The 22,754-nt window shown below is 43.3% G+C and overlaps 1 protein-coding gene across 1 annotated transcript in view; it reads right to left on the bottom strand.

The window, feature by feature from the left end:
- ORC3 (origin recognition complex subunit 3) overlaps positions 1 to 22,754 on the bottom strand; it is a 248,159-nt gene that overhangs the window by 149,570 nt on the left and 75,835 nt on the right. The window contains exon 12 of the mRNA XM_082252390.1: positions 4,279 to 4,395. Within this exon, the coding sequence (XP_082108516.1) occupies positions 4,279 to 4,395 (117 nt within the window). The remainder of the gene's footprint in view (positions 1 to 4,278; positions 4,396 to 22,754) is intronic.

The following is a 22,754-nucleotide window of genomic DNA, read 5'->3' as shown; positions in this document are numbered from 1 at the left end:
CACAGTTAAGATACACGCCCCTAGGGACACACTTAACCCCTCCTTCTCTAATAAAGTTAACCCCTTCCCTGCCAATGTCATTTTTAAAGTAACAGTTCATATGTATAGCACTGATTACTGTAGTAATGTCACTGGTACCCCCAAAAGTGTTAAAAATGTTAGTCAGGCGTCCAATCTGTCTGCCGCAATGTCGCAGTCCCGCAAAAAAAAAAAAAAAAAAAAATCGCAGATCGCCGTTATTACTCGTTAAAAAAAAAACAACAAAAATGACAAATCTTTCTCGTAGTTAGTAAACGCAATAACTTTTGCGCAAACCAATCAAAATACGCTTATTGCAATTTTTTTTACCAAACATATGTAGCAGAAAACAAATTGGCCAAAAATGTTAAAAAATTTTGATTTTTACATTTTTTTGGGGGAATTTCATATAAAAAAATGTGGTTAAAGAACCATACACTCACCCCCCCCCCCCCCCCCCAGTTTATGAATTGAAAATTAAAGGTAAGAAAACAGCTAAATACACCATATACATAACACTATCCTGAAGTGTAAAGTGTAAGTGTAGGAAAACAGATAAATACATAGGGGAAATGCATACATTTAGGCTGTTTTAACTTCCAAAAGATATGTATGTTTAACTTTAGAAAACCTGGCCAGACAACATAGTCAGCATGGTCTGCTGGTTAGTGACAGTTGTGGAATGGAAACATCTAAATAAATCTAATATGTTTCGAGGGGTGTCCCCTCTTCTTCAAAGCTGCTGAAGAAAAAGGGACACCCCTTGAAACGCGTCAGCTTTATTTGGATGTTTCCATTCAACAACTGTCACTAACCAGCAGACCATGCTGAGTGGAGCATCTGAGTGGAGCATCTGGTGGAGTTTTTATATATATTTCGCTTGACAATTCATCCTGTTTGTGAGTATGTGTATATATTTTTAAAAAATAAATTGTCGCAAAAGTAATGTGCTAGGCTGGTGCGCCCTCTGTTTCTTTATTTTTCTAAGAATTTCATTGCCTGTAAAGTCTGTTTAACTTACTATGATCAACCTCTCCTTTGAATATTAATGTGCAGGGGACAACTACAACAAAAACAACCTTCAAATCAATAAAACAGCCGAGTTACATAAAGTTTGTTAATGTAAAGTGATAAAAAAAGTCTATTTATTTTTTTTAAAACAAATATGGTTGTACTTCTCTGTTCTGTGCGATGGTTTTGCACAGAGTAGCCCCAGCCCCCCTCATCTGGGGTCCCCTGTTGGTGCTCCTGGCTCCTCCTACCTTTGAGTAACCCCCCCCCCCAGCAAGCCACTTGCTAAGGAAGGGTACCCATATGGCCTTGACGCCCCCCCTCATTCCCTTGTCACTGGATTCGATTAACAGCAGCAGAAGCTTCTACTCTCACAGAGTCCAGTAAAGAGGGAGAGAGAGAGCAGCACTGTACTAGACAATGATCAGGCTCAGGTAAGCATTTAGGGGGGGGGCGCTGAAGCTAAAAGGTTTTTCACCTTACTGTAGAGAATAGGGCTGAACGATAGTCGATGTGAACATCGATATCGTGCTACGAGCGTGGGCGATAGTCACATCTCCGAAACATGCGATGGGGAAGGCAGAGAAGTCGGGACTCACAGTGGTGGTAGAAGAACACAGCCTGACATCTGTCCCACATGTTCAGTCTGCCCTGCAGCTAGATCTGCTGACTGAGCGGTGAGCAGCACGCCATGAGCAGCGGCATAGGGAACCAATCACACGTGCCTGCACACCTGATTGGTTCACTGTGCCGCTACTCACGACGTGATTGATTCGCTGTGCTCACCGCTCGGTCAGGAGAACTAGCTGCAGGGCAGACTGAACATGTGGGACGGATGTCAGGCTGTGTTCTTCTACCTTTGGTAAGTCTCTCTGCATTGAAGGGGACACGGCACGCTGGTCACTGCATTATTGGGGGCACGCTGGTCACTGCATTGATGGGGGGCATGCTGGTCACTGCATTGATGGGGGGCACGCTGGTCACTGCATTGATGGGGGGGCACGATGGTCACTGCATTGATGGGGGGGCACGATGGTCACTGCATTGATGGGGGGGCACGCTGGTCACTGCATTGATGGGGGGCACGCTGGTCACTGCATTGATGGGGGGGGCACGCTGGTCACTGCATTGATGGGGGGCACGCTGGTCACTGCATTGATGGGGGGCACGCTGGTCACTGCATTGATGGGGGGCACGCTGGTCACTGCATTGATGGGGGGCATGCTGGTCACTGCATTGATGGGGGGCACGCTGGTCACTGCATTGATAGGGGGCATGCTGTAGTAAATCTGCATTGAATGGGGGCACGCTGTAGTAACTCTGCATTGAATGGGGGCATGCTGTAGTAACTCTGCATTGAATGGGGGCACGCTGTAGTACAACTCTGCACAACTAAAAATGCGTGACGAAGAGGATCCGCCGCAAAAAAATATCGCAATATATATAGTTGGGAAAAAAAATATCGCAATGTGATTTTTTTTCAATATTGTGCAGCCCTAGTAGAGAATGCGTATAAAAGGGGGAAGTGATTGGCGCTGCCAATAAGGAGTGTGTGAAAGATATGAAAAGTGGGATTCTAAGAGTTGGTGTTCAATAGCTAGTCAAATGTGTAGACTAAATTCACACTAAAGTGGGTAAAAGTGACTTGTGCAATATATACATATAAATAAGTATCGTGTGACAATTACTAATCATTAAACGTAAATCAACAATAAAAACCATATGCATTAAGACTTAGTGCAAAGTGCCAAATAGTGAATATGTGAACCACTAGGGAATTAAAAATAACTAAAAAAATGCAGTGTGCAAAAATTTGGTCACCCTGCTCAGTAATATATATATATATATATATATATATATATATATATATATATATATATGTGTGTGTGTGTGTGTGTGAGTCTGTAGTGATAAAAATTATCTCATTCAATAAAAGGAATAAATATATATGGCCATAAATAAATACACATTCGGTGCAAGGTCTATTCGGTGCAGAATAAAATCCAGAGGTCTAAAAAATGTGTATAAAACTAGAGTTATAAAACAATTAGTAAAGTGCAAAAGTGCAGAAGAAAGTCCAAATTGAACCATATATATATATATATATATATATATATATATATATATATATATATATATATATATATATATATATATACAAAAAGTGTCCAATACAATCTTGAATAGGTGCAAAGTCCACAAAATCGTTAAGGTGCTCTTTTTTTGGAGTGACCCGGAGTGGATAAATGGGTGAGAGATCAGGTGCTCCCCCTTCCAATAGGTCCCGCGCTTACCAGAGCTGGATACCCCTACAGGGGTAAATCGCAGGTTGATACTAGGGATCGCTCCCATGCAGCAGGGGTCCGGTCCCTGTTCCTCTCTAACTGGTTACACTTGACCCGGTCACACTCCAAAGAAGTAATAGGGAGCTTATATCGACATCATTACTCCAAGGGAAAAAATATCAAGGACAATCCCAGGACATGTGTGGAAAAAAATGCCTCACTACAGACTCACACACAGGATTGTGTGACGTCTCTGCACTGCAGGTGGTTTGATTATTTTTATCTATTCATCTATTTATATATATATATTTATATATATATATATATATATATATATATATATTACTTATCAGGGTGACCAAATTTTTGCACACTGCATTTTTTTAGTTATTTTTAATTCCCTAGTGGTTCACATATTCACTATTTGGCACTTTGCACTAAATCTTAATGCATATGGTTTTTATTGTTGATTTACGTTTAATGATTAGTAATTGTAAGTGACACGATACTTATTTATATGTATATATTGCACAAGTCACTTTTACCCACTTTAGTGTGAATTTAGTCTACACATTTGACTAGCTATTGAACACCAACTCTTAGAATCCCACCTTACACATCTTTCACACACTCCTTTTTGGCAGCGCCAATCACTTCCCCTTTTTATACACATATATGATATAACCCCCTCCAGGGTTATATTTTTGAAGTGGGCTGCAGCCAAGCTTTGGTTTCTTATCCTAAGCGCGGATTTTCCTTGCTTTTTGATCTAGTAGAGAATGCATTAAAGTAAAAAAAAAAAACGTAACTTTTACAACCACTCTACTGAACATAACAAGACAAGACATAAGCAGCAGCTACAATATGTACAGCAAAAGCCTTAATGAGTTTTGTGGGCTGTCAAAAGCCCTAGTGTATGTATGTGTCCTAAAAGAAGTATACATTGGAATACGTTGATACTCGCCTGCTTTCCCAAGGGATATTTAGGCAGAATACAAGTAAAATTATGGAGACATCTTAACACTGGAATGAAATTCTCATGGTAGGAGTGCAAATTTTCCAGAAATGTTTGTGTTATTTCCTGCAATAGAAAGATAAATATATTATAGTCATATATGTAGAAAAGGGTGAAAGAAAGTCAAGTAAGGGCATCTTGATTATCTTAAAGCTCTTGGTGCTTTGATTATTAATCTAAATGTTCTGCAATCAAAATGTCTTTTGCACAAATCCTTCTCTAACTTACCTACATCTTATATCAGAAGATCACCATAGTTTAGGCATGCAAAGTTTGTCAAAGGCTGTACACCTCACTCTGTCCCACCAAAACTCTACTTTTAAAGTGAAAAAAAAAAAAACTACTGTGAGACACTCTCAGCCTCAACCTGCACAGAGATGTTCCAATTCGCAGGACAACAATCTAGGTGCCAGCACACTGACAGTGGAGGTCACTGGGAAAGGTTAACTCTATAGGTAATCCTATGCAAATACAAATGGCAGTCACCATCATGTTTTAACAGAAAGGCCTCATGCACACTGCAGCTTTTTTTTCTGCCTGTAAGCTTCGAAAATGCCTATAGTGTGCATAGACACATAGGTCAACATGGAGGGGGAGTTAACAGGCGTAAAAAAGCAAAAGCTCAAAACAGCTTAAACGCCTATAGGAGCTGCAGTGTGCGCGAGGCCAAACACACGTTAACAGCATCTGCTATAGCAATTTTATCAAAAGTATGTGACATTCACTGCCACATCCGGACAGGAATTTAACAAGAGTTTAAAATATGTTTGCTTCCTTCAAAGAGGCAATCGATCCTTAAATTTCAGGTTAGAGCATTCAGAGGTTCAGCTTAATGATTTTTAAATATTGTTTTAATAGAAGAAAAGAAAAATAAGGGGCAATAAGTTATTTAAAGATATTACAAAACAGAGAACTGGAAACAGTAAAATAAATTAGATTTTAAAGTGAAACATTTTTTTACCTGGTCTTTGGTTTTATGCAGAGTTGAATTAATTTGCAGAACAAATCTAATCTGATGGGTTGCAGTAACCCTATCTGAATGGCAAGTGGTCCACCGAGTCTGTCCTTTTTTTTTTTTTTTTTTTTAATTCATACATACATATATATTTTTTTTTACTAGTATAGATCTATGTTTGTCCCAAACACGTTTAAATCCACTTACTGTTGCCTGACTCACTACCACCGCTGGAAGTCTATTCAAAGCATCTACGGCTCTTTCAGTAAAACAATACTTATACTCATGGCATACTCCCCTTGTTAGTTAACACACTTTCATGGTGTATAGCTGAACCTTTTTTTCTAAACAAAGACCTGGTCAGGGAGAGCCCAGTCTGTATATTAAACAATCATTAAATTAGATGTATAGGGAAAGATTGAGTATGCTGCGTCGGACACCATGATCCAAATCCTATAGCCTTTAAAGTTGAGAACTCAGGAAGTGGAAACTTAACATTAGTCCAAACAATTTCCACGAGAAAACTCACAATTATTCTTCGTCCCCTTCTATAGGAATATTTTCTTCTCCCTTTACATCATCCTCCACTGGTTCCTCCTCGGGTAATAAGAAAGGGGGGAGGAAAGGGTGTATTTTTCCACTTGCAACCAAGGCAGTACTAGTCTGCCAGTATTCCAGAAAGCTCCTGCTGTACACCAGCAATACCAGATGTAAATTCCTCCCTTGTCAAAAAAGAACTGGAGGAAGATATCTCAGAAGTAGCAGAGATACCAGATATAGGGAGTTAGTCACATGGAACATACTAACTCCAAGGGGATAGACTGCATGAGGGGGGGTTACCTAAAGTTTATAACTGGGACCCTTCACCCCTATATCCCTCTCTCTGTTGTCGATGGGACATGGCAGCTGAAGCATATATATATATATATATATATATATATATATATATATATATATATATAGGGACCCTTGCTGTGAAGTGTGGTCCAAGTCAGCAGAGAGGAGACTGAGCGAATGAGCACCAGTGCAACGCTTACCATAGGTGAATTCCCCATAAATCTGCCAGTGGTCCCTGCCTACACAATAAAAACTGGAATGGCCTAGTAATACTTGCTGTAACCTGTAGTCCCACAAGGAAGGTTTTTCTGCAACCTCTATTCCCACAAGGGAGACTCTGCTGCAACCTGCAGTTCCACAAGGACTGCCTCTAAGGGCATTTAGGATTGGACTCCCCAGCTGGGGCTCACTGCCCTGGACTTACATAGCAACCTAACATTCTGCCAGGACAAACATCACTGCACAGGGTCCTAATCTGCAGGATCCAGTGCCGACCAGCAATGTTACATGCTATCCCCACATGTCTAGAGCAGGGTCTAACCACCATTCCTCTAAGCATTGGAAAGCTGTAGGTAATGAACAGAGAAAAAGCCAGTCTCCTAATCCCAGATGTAATGGTTGAGAAGCTAGCCATATATTTTGGGCAGACACTAGCAAAAAACTAAAGCCTTGCCTAACTGCGTTATGCCTAGGAGGGGGTTTTTCTTCTTTTTTTTTTTTTTTTTTTTGACTTACCAGTGTCCCACTCTGTGTCGCAAGATAAAGTAAACTAGTTTCAAAGAGAAGTATGGGGTTATTGCACATTTATACTTACCTAGGTGGATGCAGCATCAGTCTGTCCCTCTACACTGAGAACCGAGTGATCGAACACCACCAATCACTCAGTTCTGACAGCTCCCCGAGCAGAGAGCCGCTGACTATCAGTCAGCGGCTCTCTGCTCTGCCCCCTCCTCGCTCATTGGACTGCAGGGGTGTGGAGGTGCGGGGAGCGGCCAGCTCAGGCTCTCAGCTGCTGAGCTTTGGCTGTACATCTCCTTTAATTAAGCCCCGGAAGATTTTACCCCCTTATTGACCAGGCCCTATTTTGCGATTCGGCACTGCGTGACTTTAACGGACAATTGCGCGGTCATGCAACGCTGTACCTAAACTAATTTGACGTCCTTTTTTTCCCACAGACAGAGCTTTCTTTTAGTGGTATTTGATCACCTGCGCTATAAACAAAAAAACGTAAATTTTGAAAGAATAACAATATTTTTAAAAAAATTTTATATGAAATTCCCCCCAAAAAAATGTAAAAATCAAAATGTTTTAACATTTTGGCCAATTTGTTTTCTGCTACATATGTTTGGTAAAAAAAAAAAAAATCGCAATAAGCGTATTTTGATTGGTTTGCAGAAAAGTTATTGCGTTTACTAACTAAGGGAAAGATTTCTGTCATTTTTGGTGTTTTTTTTTTTTTTTAACGAGTAATGGCGGCAATCTGCGTTTTTTTTTTTACGGGACTGCGACATTGCGGCAGACAGATCGGACCCTTGACTGACATTTTTGACACTTTTGGGGGTACCAGTGACATTACTACAGTAATCAGTGCTATACATATGCACTGTTACTGTAAAAATGACACTGGCAGGGAAGGGGTTAACTTTGAGAAGGAGGGGTTAAGTGTGTCCCTGGGGCGTGCTTCTTACTGTGCAGGGATGTGGCTGTTCATGTAACAGAAGAGATCTACGGTCCTACATAGCAGGACCGTTAGATCTCTGCTGTTACACAAGGGAGAGTGACAGGCGGCTTTGTTTACACTAGCCGCCTGCCTTTCTCCCTCTCCACCCGACGATCGCGAGTGACCGGCAGACATCAGGTCCACCAGTCACTCACAGGGGGGGGGGTTCCATGAACGAGCGGGGGCAGAAGCTTGCCCCCTATTGGCTCACAGGCAAGTGACGTATCGGTACGTCACTTGCCTGCACGGGGCTGACCGCCGCAGTATATATACTTGCGGCAGTCGGCAAGTGGTTAAGGATAAACAACTTCTGAAATGAGCAGAGAAGAGGTCCATCACCCAAGCAAAAACTCACAAAGTGGCATGGGTTATAGAAGTACGCCTAGGGGACGTGCCCAGAAAAAAAGCATTCTCTAGGGTCAGATCACCTGAATGTAGCAGGCTATAATCCAGGGACTACTGTATGAACATTCAGCCTGTGTCCTGTACTGTACACTTAAGATATCACAATTAGACACCAAATACCCTATTAGCTCTTATGTTAAATCTACTTGGGAATTTTGGGTCTCATTTGCCTACTGGACGTTGTAACATAGGTGTGTTTTGAGTGCGACTGGCATCTTCACATACATCAGTGTAATTGTAAAAATGGATTTTTGTAAGATCTTACCGTAAAATCCTTTTCTCTTAGCTCATTGACAGACGTAGTCCTCGGTGATACAGCACCTTCGGGTTATGTTGCCTCCACAGGAGCAGGACTAGACAGGAAATTAAAAAGCTCTGGCCACACCCTAGGGGCAGTCCCAGAGGGTATATCCTCTCTCTCTCTGCCTCAGCAAATCAGTTATGTGAAAAAGCAGTCTTTAGAGATTTTAACCCAACCCAACTCAAAAAACAGAGGGGCGGGGACTACGTCTGACAATGAGCTAAGAGAAAAGGATTTTACGGTAAGATCTTACAAAAATCCATTTTTCTCTAGCGCTCATTGACAGACGTAGTCCTCGGTGATACAGCACCTTCGGGACGTCCCAGAGCAGTATCACAAATGAGGGGTGGGAAAATGAAAATCAAATCCCAATCTAGAAGGCCCAACCGGTGCCAACTAGAAGTTTACAATGCTCATCCTTAATGATGAGACTCAACAAAAAAGAGAAAAAAATTTTTTTTTTTTCTCAAACAGAAAAAACCCTCGAGGTAGACCACCGGGCTCCTCAAATTGCGGCCTGCAAAACCTTGCGGCCAAATGAGGCATCCGCCGATGCCGTCACATCAATTTTATAGAACTTTGTAAAGGTATGTACTGACGACCAGGTGGCCGCCTTACATACCTGGACCACTGACGCCTGATGGCGAAAGGCCCAGGAAGTACTGAGCGCTCGAGTGGAGTGCGCCCTAACAGGGAACGGAGGACTCTGACCCTTAATAGAATAAGCCTGTACCACCGTTTGTCTAATCCATTTAGCAATGGTCGCGGCAGATGTAGGCAAACCCTTTCTGGGGCCATCCGTGATCACAAAAAGTGAATCCGTCTTACGGAATGATTCCGTAGCTTTCAGGTATACCCTGATTGCCCGAACCACATCTAAGGAATGCAACGCATGTTCCCGATGATGCTTGGGCTGAGGACACAAGGAAGGTAGTACAATATCTTCATTCAGATGAAAATCTGAAACCACCTTAGGAAGAAAAGATGGCTTAGGATGAAGTACTACCTTATCCCTATGAATCACTAGGTATGGGGACTGGCATGATAATGCAGCCAGTTCTGACACCCTGCGAGCAGAAGTAATAGCCACCAAGAAGGCCACCTTCTGGGATAAAGTAAGCAAGGGAATCTCCCTGATGTTTTCAAAGGGAGGTTTCTGTAGAACCGACAAAACCAAATTAAGATCCCAGGGCGGTAAGGGCGCGCGGACTGGTTGAGCCAGGTGCCGCACCCCCTGGATGAAATTCCGCACCAAGGACTTGGTAGCTAAAGGCTTCTGAAAGAAGATTGCTAATGCTGAAACTTGACCCTTGATGGTGCTCAAGGCTAGCTTCTGCTCAACCCCTTGTTGCAAAAAGGCCAATATTCGAGTCACCGAATAGGTACGTGGAGGAAATCCTAAAGATTCGCACCACGCAATATAAGTCTTCCATGTGTGATAATAGACCTTGCTGGAAGTCGCTTTCCTTGCTTTAATAAGGGTAGGAATGACTGAAGCTGACAAACCTCTGTCCTTCAGTACTTGGGTCTCAATGGCCAGGCCATTAAAACCAGCGACTGTAAAGCATGATGGTAAATTGGTCCTTGAGACCACAGACACTCCCTGAGACGAAGTTCCCACGGAACGTCTGCGACTAGCATGTCCAAGTCGGCCAGGCCGGCTTGAGGAGGCCAGCCTAGAATTTCTAGGACCACTGGCGCTGATAGAATCTGAACCAGGCGCCCCTAGAGGTATCTGGCCCCGACCATCCGAGAAAGTCTGGTCGTTTTCTGTTCCCACACATTTATCAGATACCTGATTGTTATCAGGAAGGGTGATCTTTTCTGGTTGAACCTCAGGGACCGAAGTCACCCGACTAGAGGCTACTTGGCCTATCTGGTCAACCAGATCCGATTCCTGTGAGGTATAGGGACTAATCTTAGGAAAAGGTAAAGGAAAAAATCTATTCAGGGAACGGTAACTACCGCTTCCTGTAGTACTTAAATGTTGGAAGGGAAGAATCGCACCGGTAGTAGTGGTTGATGCTCGATCTAATGTCCTGAATACCGGTGAAAACGTCCCCCCACCCTGAAACCGGGTGGGGGCGCACCCTCAGGCTGTGTACTCCTTTGCTTCGGGTTTGGCTGGGTTAGTCCTCTGCTTGTCCGACCAGCCCTTCTTGAACCCTCCTGGAGGAGTCTTGCCTTTCCCGCTTGTACCAGCCGGGCGCCCTTTATGGGCGGTAAAGAAAGGTCCTCGCTTGTTGCGAGGTCCCTTAGCTTTAGCAGCCTGTGGCAAAAAAGTGCTCTTGCCCCCAGTGGCATCCTTAATGATTTCATCTAGGTTGGCCCCAAATAGACGATTCCCCTGAAAAGGGAGATTTGTCAAGGTCTTTTTGGAACCTAGGTCAGCTGACCAGCATTTTAACCACAGCACACGTCGGAGGATGACCGATGACATAGATGCATGCCCTAATAAGGGAGTAGTGTCCAAGGCTGCGTCACAGATAAACTGTAGCCCTTGTATAATCTGTTCCATCAAATCAGATGTCTCCTGGGGAATATCTTTTCCCCTAAGGTCTTGGCGTACCATTCTCGCCCATTCCGTAAGTGTCTGGGAAACTAGACCAATAACAATTACTGGTCTAAATGCTGACCCTATCAGAGAGAAGATGGTGCGGGACTCTGCTTCCATCTTTCGATCCACCGGATCCTTAAAGGACGAAGTGTCCTCTACTGGGATAACCGTGGCCTTATTCAGCCTGGAAATAGGTGGATCCACCACTGATGGTACCGTCCATTTCTTAATGATGGATTCCTCAAACGGATAGCGTCTAGCAATACGCTTGGAAATAGTAAAGGTACGTTTAGAATGCTCCCATTCTCCTTTAATCTGATTACCGAAACACTTGGGTACAGGAAAAACCTTCACCGTTTTGATGGGCTTATTAGTACCAAAAGGAATCTCTGTTTCAGTTGCCTCTGCCGGTAAAGGCTCAAGTTTTAAGGTTTCCTGCACTGCCACAACTAGTGCGTCCACCAATGCTTCTTCCTGAATTATAGCGGGAGAAGAAACGTCCTCCTCACTGTCTGAGGGGGCTTTACCTGAGACAACAGCCCTTGCAGAGGAACCTGCAACTGCAGTGACCATCTCTGAATCTGAGTCAGAGGTGTCAGATAGTATAGGGGTAGGCGGGGGTCGCTTCCTTGACCCCCGTCCCTGACAGGCCGCCTCCACCCGAGCCACCATAGACTCCAAGATTGCTGTAAATGACTCTACACTCTGTGCACCGGCGGGTCCCGTGGCCCCCTCGAGGGAAACAGGTGGGGGAATATGTGTGGCAGGGTCCATGATAATTCCAGTCACTTCCTGGATAATATAATTCAAAAATAAAAAACTTTTTTTTTTTTTTTTTCCAGACCCCTAGCGCCACAAAAAGCCCCTTAGTGTTACCTGCTAGGGATCCCTATCGATCGAGAGAGAGAGAGATAGACCCCCAGGCTCACCACTTGATGCTCAGAGTCTAACTGCAACAGGTTACAGCGCTGTCTTGACAAACAGGAAGTCTTTTGGCTGGCTGCCCAGGAAGAAAGGAGGCGGCTCCGCCCCTCTGCACGCCTTCCGGCGCCTCCCCTAGCTCCACGAGGTGTTTGGATCACCTCAAACATGGCCGCCCCCATGCTGGAGACACGAGGCTACGCCAAAATGGCGGCTCGTGCGATCCAGCAAAAAAAACGGCGGCGGCCTGTACTGAATAGCGGTGTGCTGCAGGGCTCACAACACTCTCTCTGCATGGGGATTTGGCGTGGTTGGCGGTACCGGCCCTGGCGGACCGCATGGCCATTCGGGAGGCCTGCTAATAGCTGGAGATCTGATTAGGAAGGCAGTCTACATGTCCGTGGCTTCTGACTGGTAGGTAGCTTATTCTTATCACCGTAAGATTCCCAGAATGCCACTGATTACAATCTTTTTAACATGTATACAATTAGATTGTTAGCTCCCAAACCAAGCCTCCTGGCTTTTTGCACATAAAATCACACTCAAAGTAGGAGGATCTGTGTCATTTATAGGATAGAGAGGGACTCTATCTTACCATACAGAGAGGGGCCCGCGTTCACCACAAGACCCGTCAGGGGAAAAGGGGGAACATACTACTCACCATACCGGAACCAGGCGGGCACCAACTCCTGACAGTACCCCTCTCCACCGGGGCGGGAGGGCTGTCGACCGATATGGACGCCGTGACTCATGGTCTTTGGCGTTTCAGCGAGACGTTTAACTCGCGGGGTCAGTCCTTTAATGGGACTTTGTCGCGGCCGACCCAGCGCGGAGCTATGGCCTGCACGCGCTCGTAGGCTGAACTGGGGTGACCACCGGATCTCAACATCCAGCCCGTCGCCCAGTTCAGCTTTCTTGCTTGAAGATCTCACAGGAACACTGGAGAAAAAAAGCTGTCTAAAAAATCTTTTAAGAAAAAAAATCTTGCTAGGACCTAAGATCCCAGCAAGGTATCTAGGTCCTTACTCCTAACTAGACCGAAAATAACTGATTTGCTGAGGCAGAGAGAGAGAGGATATACCCTCTGGGACTGCCCCTAGGGTGTGGCCAGAGCTTTTTAATTTCCTGTCTAGTCCTGCTCCTGTGGAGGCAACATAACCCGAAGGTGCTGTATTACCGAGGACTACGTCTGTCAATGAGCGCTAGAGAAATGTAACTTCTTCATATTAGAAATTATAGACTATGAATAGAGCTGGGAGTTGAGTTGTCAGAAAGTGCAATTTCAGGTCAAATAAAACCGGGCATTCAGATGTATATCTGACAGAAGGTATAGGACATGACAATTTTATAAATGGACTTAATTAAAAGTGTTTTGCAGTTCTGGGCAAAGTACTGTTTAGAATAGTAAGTTATATCAATGTGTCGTCAAGGAGGTCTGCAGACCATCAGAGACATAAAATTAGTTTGTAGGCTTGTGATTTTAAATATTCAAAACTCGAGAACTAAAGGCAAAGGTGGAGTTGTTGCTCACAACAATCAGAAAGCTTTGTTCTGCTAAAATTTAGCAATAGGAAACGTGACTGGTCTCTAGGTGAAACCACTGTACTTATTTTTTTATTTTTTCAAGTCCATACATAGAATGCTATGACCTGTATAGGGTGTTGATATACACTTGATAGTTTAGCCCATTGGGACATCAAAATTTATATATATATTTTTTTTTTTCAACAGATCAATTGTTCCTCAGTAGGGCTAAATGTGATTATGAGAGCTGATAACCTGTAAAGAACAACATTGAATATACTCCATTCAGCAAGACATGAGACCTAAATGTACTAATCGACATGAGATCAATGTCACTCCATCTCGACATTTAAAGCCAGATGAAGCCTGTATCTCATGTCTGTTTGTGACTGCAAATGTCACCAGCCAAGTGATTCTAAATTATATTGTTGTGATAAACTGGTGCTTTCAGTGTCTTCCCTCCTGTGTCTTACTTCTCACACTACCTTCTCCATTCATATAAAACTGTTAACTTAGTAGAGCGGAGAATATAATTAGTGGAGCACTTTGGAGTGGTCTAAAACCTGTATGAGATTTACAGCACATTGGAGTTTTTGTGGGACCTTGCATTAAAAATGCAAGCCCTTCACCTTTTAAATAAAAATGCTGAATGAAAGCCATAAACCAAGCACTAAAAGAAAAACTTACAAATTATTAGTACTGCATCCCGAGTTTTGTCCAATTCCTGCAGGTGCTGAAAATGACACTAGGCCTCAGCATGTGATCTTGGAAAAGTTTAGGATCCAAAATCCCATGAAAAGACATCCCTGCACTATGTAGGAGTACATTTTAGATGGATTCCTTTTACCAGAAGAGAAGGCCCAGTGACATCATCCTCTTTAGGTAAGCTGGGGTGTAAAGTAAGGTGCTTCCATTTTTTCCCATGTTTTTGCATTTCCACTTAAATAAAACATTTTATCCATTCTTCTTTAATACCCTACCTGTGGAAATCTTCCCACTCACGGTCTACATAAAATAAATGACAATATGATAATAAAGGAACGCCTTGCCCAGGAACAAGAACCTTTGGAAAAATTATTTTATTAATGGATGGTCTGGATTTTGTATTACTCCTTGTATTCTTTTAAATGAATTAACTAATTTAGGGCTATAGGATGCTCAGACATGATTTGCACCTTCTTGGCCCTAACACCATATCTTTAGCGACTACTTGTTAGTACGTCTTTTGGGCTCCTCCAGACTCATCCTACTCTTCCCTTCTTTCTTTTATTGCCCCTTTTGCTATCTTTGTACAACTTTTCAGGTATTAGCTGAGCCTATAGGTTTTAGAGGTCTGATTCCTAGCTGAAGGAAGACTTTTTAGCTATGATTTGCAAACTTGTTCCTGATTATATTTTATTTTATTTTCAAGAGGACATGCATGGGTCAGGGATGTCTACATGTGTCATACGAGAGTTTTCCTTGGTTGTTAAACTCCCTTTATCATGTATTCTTTCCTTTGGAAATGCTTGACCTGGTGTCTGTTCAGTTTTCTTTCTTGCTTATGTTTGGTTTGTGCAAGCTGTAATTTCATTATTTATGGTTCAAAATAAAAACATATTCAACCATAAAAAAACTGTATTTTATAGCATTTTTCATCTAAAGGAGTTAAAAATCATAGCACAACATTATAAAGAGACAAAAGGGGTGATCAAACTTTATTTGGGCTTCAAGCGACAAATTTTAGGGATTATAAGAAAAGTTCAAAATATTTTTATAGATATTTGTGGTCAACTATTACTATAGGAAACAAACTCTCCCTACAAGTCTACAGAACATTTGTAAATAATAATTTAAAGCAGAGTACACAGTTTCTGTCACTACCTAAAAGAAATGTCTATGCACTTGCAGAATAATGGTGTGAAAAGATTAGCAAAAACAGTGTTGGAGAGCATGACCAGCTAGCAAAGCTTGTTTATTTTCCAGCTGGCTCAAAATTCTAGAAATAATTGGTCAATGATTAGGCTAAAAATTAGACATAATACTTCCATTGTTATAATCAAAGTAAAGCCAGTGTATAGCTGTACTTCATAGAATCTGCTACTGAAGGAGTTAAGCAGTAAAACATTATATATATATATAAAAAAAAAAAAAAAAAGAATCAATAGACTGCCAATTACTCCTAGAGAATAAGACAAGCATACTCAAGCACCCCCACAGGAGTCCAGAAAAGCAATTGTGAAATGATAAAAACTAGCAGCAGCTGAAAGGCAGAAAAAGCTACATCAATTGAGCATGACAGAGGGAGAAAAAAATCCATACTTTATGATATGCCATGAGAGACTCTAAAACATGCAATTAGTCATTTTCTCTTTTGTGAGCACAGGCGAAGCGTTCAAACAGAAAGAAACGTATCTATTATTAAGTCACAATTTGGCTTTCATCAGCCATATTATCTGCTCTATCTAAATCCGAACTTGCAAAAGCAATGAAGTGTTCACCTTAAACTGCCAATTACTCTTCTCTGTTAACTGCTGGCAACATTAAGCAAAGTCCCTTAAACATGGTTTATTTTATTTAAATTAGGTAACCTCAGTGAAGAAGCTATTAATAAGTAACAGGAGATTGGGTGAACTACCACTTAAAATGGAATTCCAGTCAAATTTTAACTAAGCCTAAATCTACTATCACCCCCATTCTAATCTACCTTGTAACAATAAAGATGCCTATAGTTACCTATTCTAGAACTGCTTCAGTCTCACTCGGACACATAATCGTGTCCCAGTGACAACTGCAGTGTAGTGTTTAGAAAAGTCTTATGATGGGGGTGGGTGCAGGTTTAGGCTTTGTTAGAATTTCACTGGAACTCCACTTTAAAACTGTTTGCAGAATCTATTGGGATCAAATAAGGACAATCTGATATTTGAACGTGCAAAATATTCGGTTTGGCTAAATATTTTGCTCGTAGTGCAGTGCAAATGACGAATTTTGTGATTCTCCATGGACTAAGCAAACCAGCATTCATATATTCATGCAAAATGAAAAATTCCTAGTTGGCTGTCTTCCCTTGTTTGCCAACTGATCTGTCGCCACATCCCTTATTCTGAATGGTAGCAATTTGTGGCATGCAGAATTGACTAGGACAGCATCCCCCCCACCAATGATTTCTTTGTAATTTTGCTTCAGTTACTAGTTTTCCATCATGTATCTGTTGCTAGAACCTGCTGATTGACAGCTTAAATAATCATGAAAAGGTATACATCTGAGGGGGCTTGGGGATTAACATAGGGTTAACATGCTCTTTTCTAATAACACTGAGCGGTGTGTGCCATAATTAATCCTGTCTGTGCTGTGCTGGCAGATCTCATAATCAGTTAAAAACTTGATCTGAACACCATGTGTCCTAATAAAGGGTTAAGGATTTAAAGGAAAAGTTCACCTTTTAACCACTTAAGCCCAGGAAGATTTTACCCCCTTCCTGACCAGGGCCTATTTTGCGATTCGGCACAGCATCACTTTAACGGACAATTGCGCGGTCGTGCAACGCTGTACCCAAATGAAATTGACGTCCTTTTTTTCCCACAAACTAAGCTTTCTTTTGGTGGTATTTGATCACCTGTGCGATTTTTTGATCATGCACTATAAACAAAAAAAGAGCGACGATTTTGCAAAAATATCAATATTTTTTACATTTTTTTATATGAAATTCCCCAAAATAAATGTAAAAATCTTAATTTTTTAGGCCAATTTGTTTTGTGCTACATATGTTTGGTAAAAGAAAATCGCAATAAGGGTATTTTGATTGGTTTGCACAAAAGTTATTGCGTTTACTAACGAAGGGAAAGATTTTTGTCATTTTTATTGATTTTTTTTTTTTTAACGAGTAATGGCGGCGATCTGCAATTTTTTTTGCGTGACTGCAACGGACAGATCGGACCCTTGACTGACATTTTTGACACTTTTGGGGGTACCAGTGACATTACTACAGTAATCAGTGCTATACATATGCACTGTTACTGTAAAAATTACACTGGCAGGGAAGGGGTTAACTTTATTAGAGATGCAGAGGCTATGTGTGTCCCTAGGGGCGTGCTTCTTATTGTTGTGGGATGTGGCTTTTCATGTAACAGCAGAGATCTACGATCCTACATAGCAGGACCGTATGATCTCTGCTGTTACACAAGGGAGAATGACAGGCAGCTTTGTTTACATTAGCCGCCTGCCTTTCTCCCTCTGTAACCGACGATCGCGAGTGAGGGGCGGACTTAGGGTCCACCACTCACACGCGCGGGGGGTCCGTGAGTGAGCGGGAGCGCTGCCCGCTCGCTCCCTAGAGCCTCACAGGCTAGTGACGTACCCATACGTCACTTTGCCTGTGAGGGGCTGACTGCCGCCGTATATAGTCGTGCGGCAGTCGGCAAGTGGTTAACAAAAAATAATAAAATGTACATTTTTTTGCAGGCAAAGCCGCAAAGCCTGCCGGACCTTGTAATTTTCCATTCACAAAACACTGTGAATGAGTGACGCGGCAGGACAGGCAGCGCCTCACTTGGCCATGTTTTTTTTTTATTTATTGGGTGGAGAAGATCCTCACTAGCCGTCAGATCAGGGATTCGGGGGGAGGGGGGGGGGATGCGGGGTCCAGTTCATTCATAACTTGTTACACCCTGAATATGAGTGTACCATGTTACGAAGGGTGAACTTATCCTTTCAGCTATGTACACACATTTTTTTGTTTGTTTAGCCAGCAGGTTGAACATAAAAAAAAAACCGGTAGATGCAGGAATTTATTCCCCCCCCCTTCCCCCACCAAGACACTGTATTCTAACAGTCGGTATTATCCACTATCACAATATACCTATCGCACTTCAGCCGCTGATCGATAATAGGCTTTTTTGCACTCACTGAAAAATGATTTTGTCTGAGCTAATTGAAGGGCACAACTGGGATCTCGATCACTGGGTTATAGTGCCACGTTCAGGAGTTGGACACTAGGCATAAAACAAAAGCACAGCTCAGGGGAGGCCCCTGACAGTGGCCAAACCTCCACTTGCTAAGTTAATCACAAAGCAGTACATAGAGAGACAACTAGCCAGAGACAAAACAACTAGAGGGGTAGGTGCTGTGCCCTTCAATGAGCTCAGAGAAAAGGATTTTAAAGTACAAAAAATCCTATTTTTTTCTTTTGTTCACTGAAAGGCATAGCTGAGATCTTCATCTCTGACCATTGGGACACCCCAAAGCAGTGTCTACCAAACAGTGTTAATTTTGGCAGCAAATTTCAATTAAGTTTTAGTCTTAGGACTAAAATGGCATTTTAGTTTTAGTCGACTAAAACATGTTACATTTTAGTCGACTAAAACGTCCTACATTTTAGTCGACTAAAACGTCCTACATTTTAGTCGACTAAAACTCCGCTCAGAGTGCTGGATGTGGGTCTCAGGTTTCAGGGTGGTCTCTAGTCTGACTCTGAACTGAAGTTGTTGAACAGGATGGGCCGGGCAGGCCTCAGCGGCCTATATGCACGCACACAGTCCTGGATGGATGGCGGAATTGGATGCCAGTTGTGACTGGTGAGTGGTCTGAGGGGACTCAGGGAGGCAGTAATAGCTGGCCTGGCTGTTAACTCACAGTGGGTGCTCTGCTCTGGATGTGGTGGTGGCCGGGTGCCAGTGCCGTGTGATGAGTCGGGCCTGGCGTGTCTGGCTGTAGTGCTGCAGCTGCAGTGCTCTGGTGAGGTCAGGTGACTGGTCTCGAGTCGATTCTCTTGTAGTAGTCCACTCCTCACGTCGGACTTCACGGGGCACACCACGCCAGATGCCACACAGGCGGAGCTCCGTGAAAACCGGAAGTTGGGTAAACGTCCCTGCCTCACATTCTCGTTTAGTTTTCGTTCATTAACGAAAACGGATTTGATTTTTGTCATAGTTGTTGTCATTTGACGAAAATGTGCTATACTTTACGTCTCGTTTTCGTCAGTTGAAAAATGCCGGTGACGAAAACGTTTTCGTTGACGAAATTAACACTGCTGTAAACTCCATTGGCTGTAATGTCATTGCACATATTACCTGAATATATTACTAACATTAAATATTAGGGAAAATATAAGGAAAGCCTTTTTCTTAATTGTTTAGTTTTCGGCAGCTTATAGATGTTCCTTACTTATGCGTATGCGGTGGTGCAATACATGTTTAAACTTTAATGTGCTATTATTACATGCTCTGGATGGAATTGTGTTGCCAATATAGAAATGGCCAGCAGAGGAGTGTTAATTTTGATGAGGTAAATTTTTTATTTAGTTTTAGTTATAGTCTTATGACTAAAATGCCATTTTAGTTTTAGTCGTATTTTAGTCATCTGAATTGTTTTAGTTTTAGTCGTATTTTAGTCGACAAAATTAACACTGCTACCAAAAGGTGTAAACAAACAGCTCCCCCAAAACAGCCACTGACAGGCCTTTCAACAGAAGCCTGTGCCACAATCGGGGATAAGGAACCTTCCCCACAGAGAGTCAGCTCTATGCAACAAGCAGCTGTAGGGTCCAGAGACCCCACCAGGGAACTAAAATGTAACTAAAATGGAGACAGATGCACCAAAGAAAGCATAAGCCGTCAGGAAACCCTACAGCATAATAGACAGATAACAGACAGACAAAAACAATGGACACACTGGAGCCTGACAGAGAGCTGAGGCACCACGAAATGGAGAGGCAGAAGCCCAAAATCTCCAGTTGTAGGTCACACTCTTCATCCTGTATCATACTGTTCAAATAAATGTGCTACAAGAAGAGGGGCTTGGGCATTGGAGTAAAAAAAAAAAATGTACAGCACTGTGACAAACTTGCAATCACAAAAACAAACATCTCATACAATTGTGCCTTGCATCAAAACAAAAAATACAATGTGAGAAAAACAAACATATAGTGCAGCCCATAAAAAGGACCAAATTTCCCAGATCGTTTATAAATATAATGACAATCCTTACAGTGATTTTCCTATTTACCCCTTTCTGTGTCAGAAACACATAATTTTAAAGAATCACCTTTAGGAGCATGTTACACCCATATTTAGGGTGTAACATAAAACATGCTCCTATCAACTCACCTCCCGAGCTTCCCTCTTTGACAGCGGATGGGGGATCCTCCACCTGAACTCACTGTCACAATTTTAAAACTGCGTGGTCGTGTGAATGAAAAGACCACAAAGTACTGTCTGCCATTGTGGCTGACAGCTTGTAGTTCTTAATAAACTGCAAGGGCGCTGGTGTTTTCCCTTGTAGTTCATTGATGCTTTCTGCCATTCAGTAACAGGCAGACAGTGTACTGGGAGTCTGCCGTTACAGGCATTGCAACTGCGGTCAGCTGATTGTGGGTGTAATGCTTTACAGCAGGGGTGGGGAACCTAAGGCCCGGGGGCCGTATGCGGCCCTCAAAGTCATTTGGTCCGGCCCCCCCGTGCAGCTGAGTCTGTATCTCTCAGCTGATCTGTCAGAACGGAGCCCATGCTTCCTGTATAGTTCCGGCTCCGTTCTGACAGTCTGAGTGCATTTGATATCACTCCGCCTGTGACCAATACAGAAAACATTGCCTGTTCCTCCAGCGCGGCGCTGCTGCTAGCCAGCATTTCCCGCCAGCAGCACACACAGCAGTACCAGCCAGAACCAGCAGTACCAGCCAGAGCCAGCAGTACTCACAGCAGTACCAGCCAGAACCAGCAGTACCAGCCAGAGCCAGCAGTACTCACAGCAGTACCAGCCAGAGCTAGCAGTACCAGCCAGAGCCAGCAGTACCAGTAGTACTCACAGCAGTACCAGCCAGAACCAGCAGTACCAGCCAGAACCAGCAGTACCAGCCAGAGGCGGCAGTACCAGCCAGAGCCAGCAGTACTCACAGCAGTACCAGCCAAAACCAGCAGTACCAGCAAGAGCCAGCAGTACCAGCCAGAACCAGCAGTACCAGCCAGAACCAGAAGTACCAGCCATAGACAGCAGTACCAGCCAGAACTAGCAGTACTCACTGCAGTACCAGCCAGAGCCAGCAGTACTTACAGCAGTACCAGCCAGAACCAGCAGTACTCACAGCAGTACCAGCCAGAACCAGCAGTACCAGCCAGAGCCAGCAGTACCCACAGCAGTACCAGCCAGAGCCAGCAGTCCCACAGCAGAAACCAGCAGTACCCACAGTAGTACCAGCCAGAGTCAGCAGTACCCACAACAGTACCAGCCAGCAGTACCCACAGCAGTACCTACAGCACAGTATCAGCCAGCAGTACTAGCCTGAGCCAGCAGTACCCAAAGTAATACCAGCCAGCAGTACCCACAGCAGTACCAGCCAGCAGTACCAGCCTGAGCCTGCAGTACCAGCCAGTAGTACCAGCCTGAGCCAGCAGTACCAGCCAGCAGTACCCAAAGCACAGTACCAGCCAGCAGTACTAGCCTGAGCCAGAAGTATTAGCCAGCAGTAACTACAGCGCAGTACCAGCCTGAGTCAGCAGTACCTACAGAAGTACCAGCCTGAGCCAGCAGTACTCACAGCAGTACCAGCCAGCAGTACCCACAGCACAGTACAAGCCAGCAGTACCAGCCTGAGCCAGCTGTCCCCACCAGCAGTACCAGCCAGAATACCCACCAGCAGTACCTGCCAGAAGTTCAAAACTTACCACCACAAAGAGTCGACTGCGTTCCAGACTGACCGACACAAACCTGGAAAACCAGTTGCAAGTAACAACATCAATACCAGCTAACATCACACACCTCACCAAAGAGAAGCAGTTGCAGCCATCACATTAGGGGTGAGTTAATTAAAATGTTTGACCAAATATAACAGGCACATTTTTAAGCTGATAATTTTGTACGGCCCCCCAAATGATTTTATAAATACCCAAATGGCCTTTGGCAGAAAAAAGGTTCCCCACCCCTGCTTTACAGGATCAATGTAAAAAAATAATAAAATGCACTTTTTTTAACCTACAGAAGGTGAACTTAGCCTTTAAAACACTCTTGCTGTGCTCAAAACAGCTGCTCTCCCAACTCCACTTAATGCCAATCAAACTGCTCACCTTAAATTATCATTAAATCCAAAATCCAAAATGTAATATATTGCAGCTTACCAATCGCTAGATGTGGTGGCTGAATTACTTTTCTTTTCTTTTTCAGGCTTTTTCCTTCTGTTTTCACCTGGCTCTGTCCAGTATAACACCTCCTGTTTTAGAGTGCCCCCACTCCAGAT

This window comes from Pelophylax lessonae (genome assembly GCF_965119305.1).
Source record: "Pelophylax lessonae genome assembly, chromosome: 3".
NCBI classification, from domain to species: Eukaryota; Metazoa; Chordata; class Amphibia; order Anura; family Ranidae; genus Pelophylax; species Pelophylax lessonae.
This window is presented reverse-complemented; position numbering and strand designations above follow the sequence as displayed.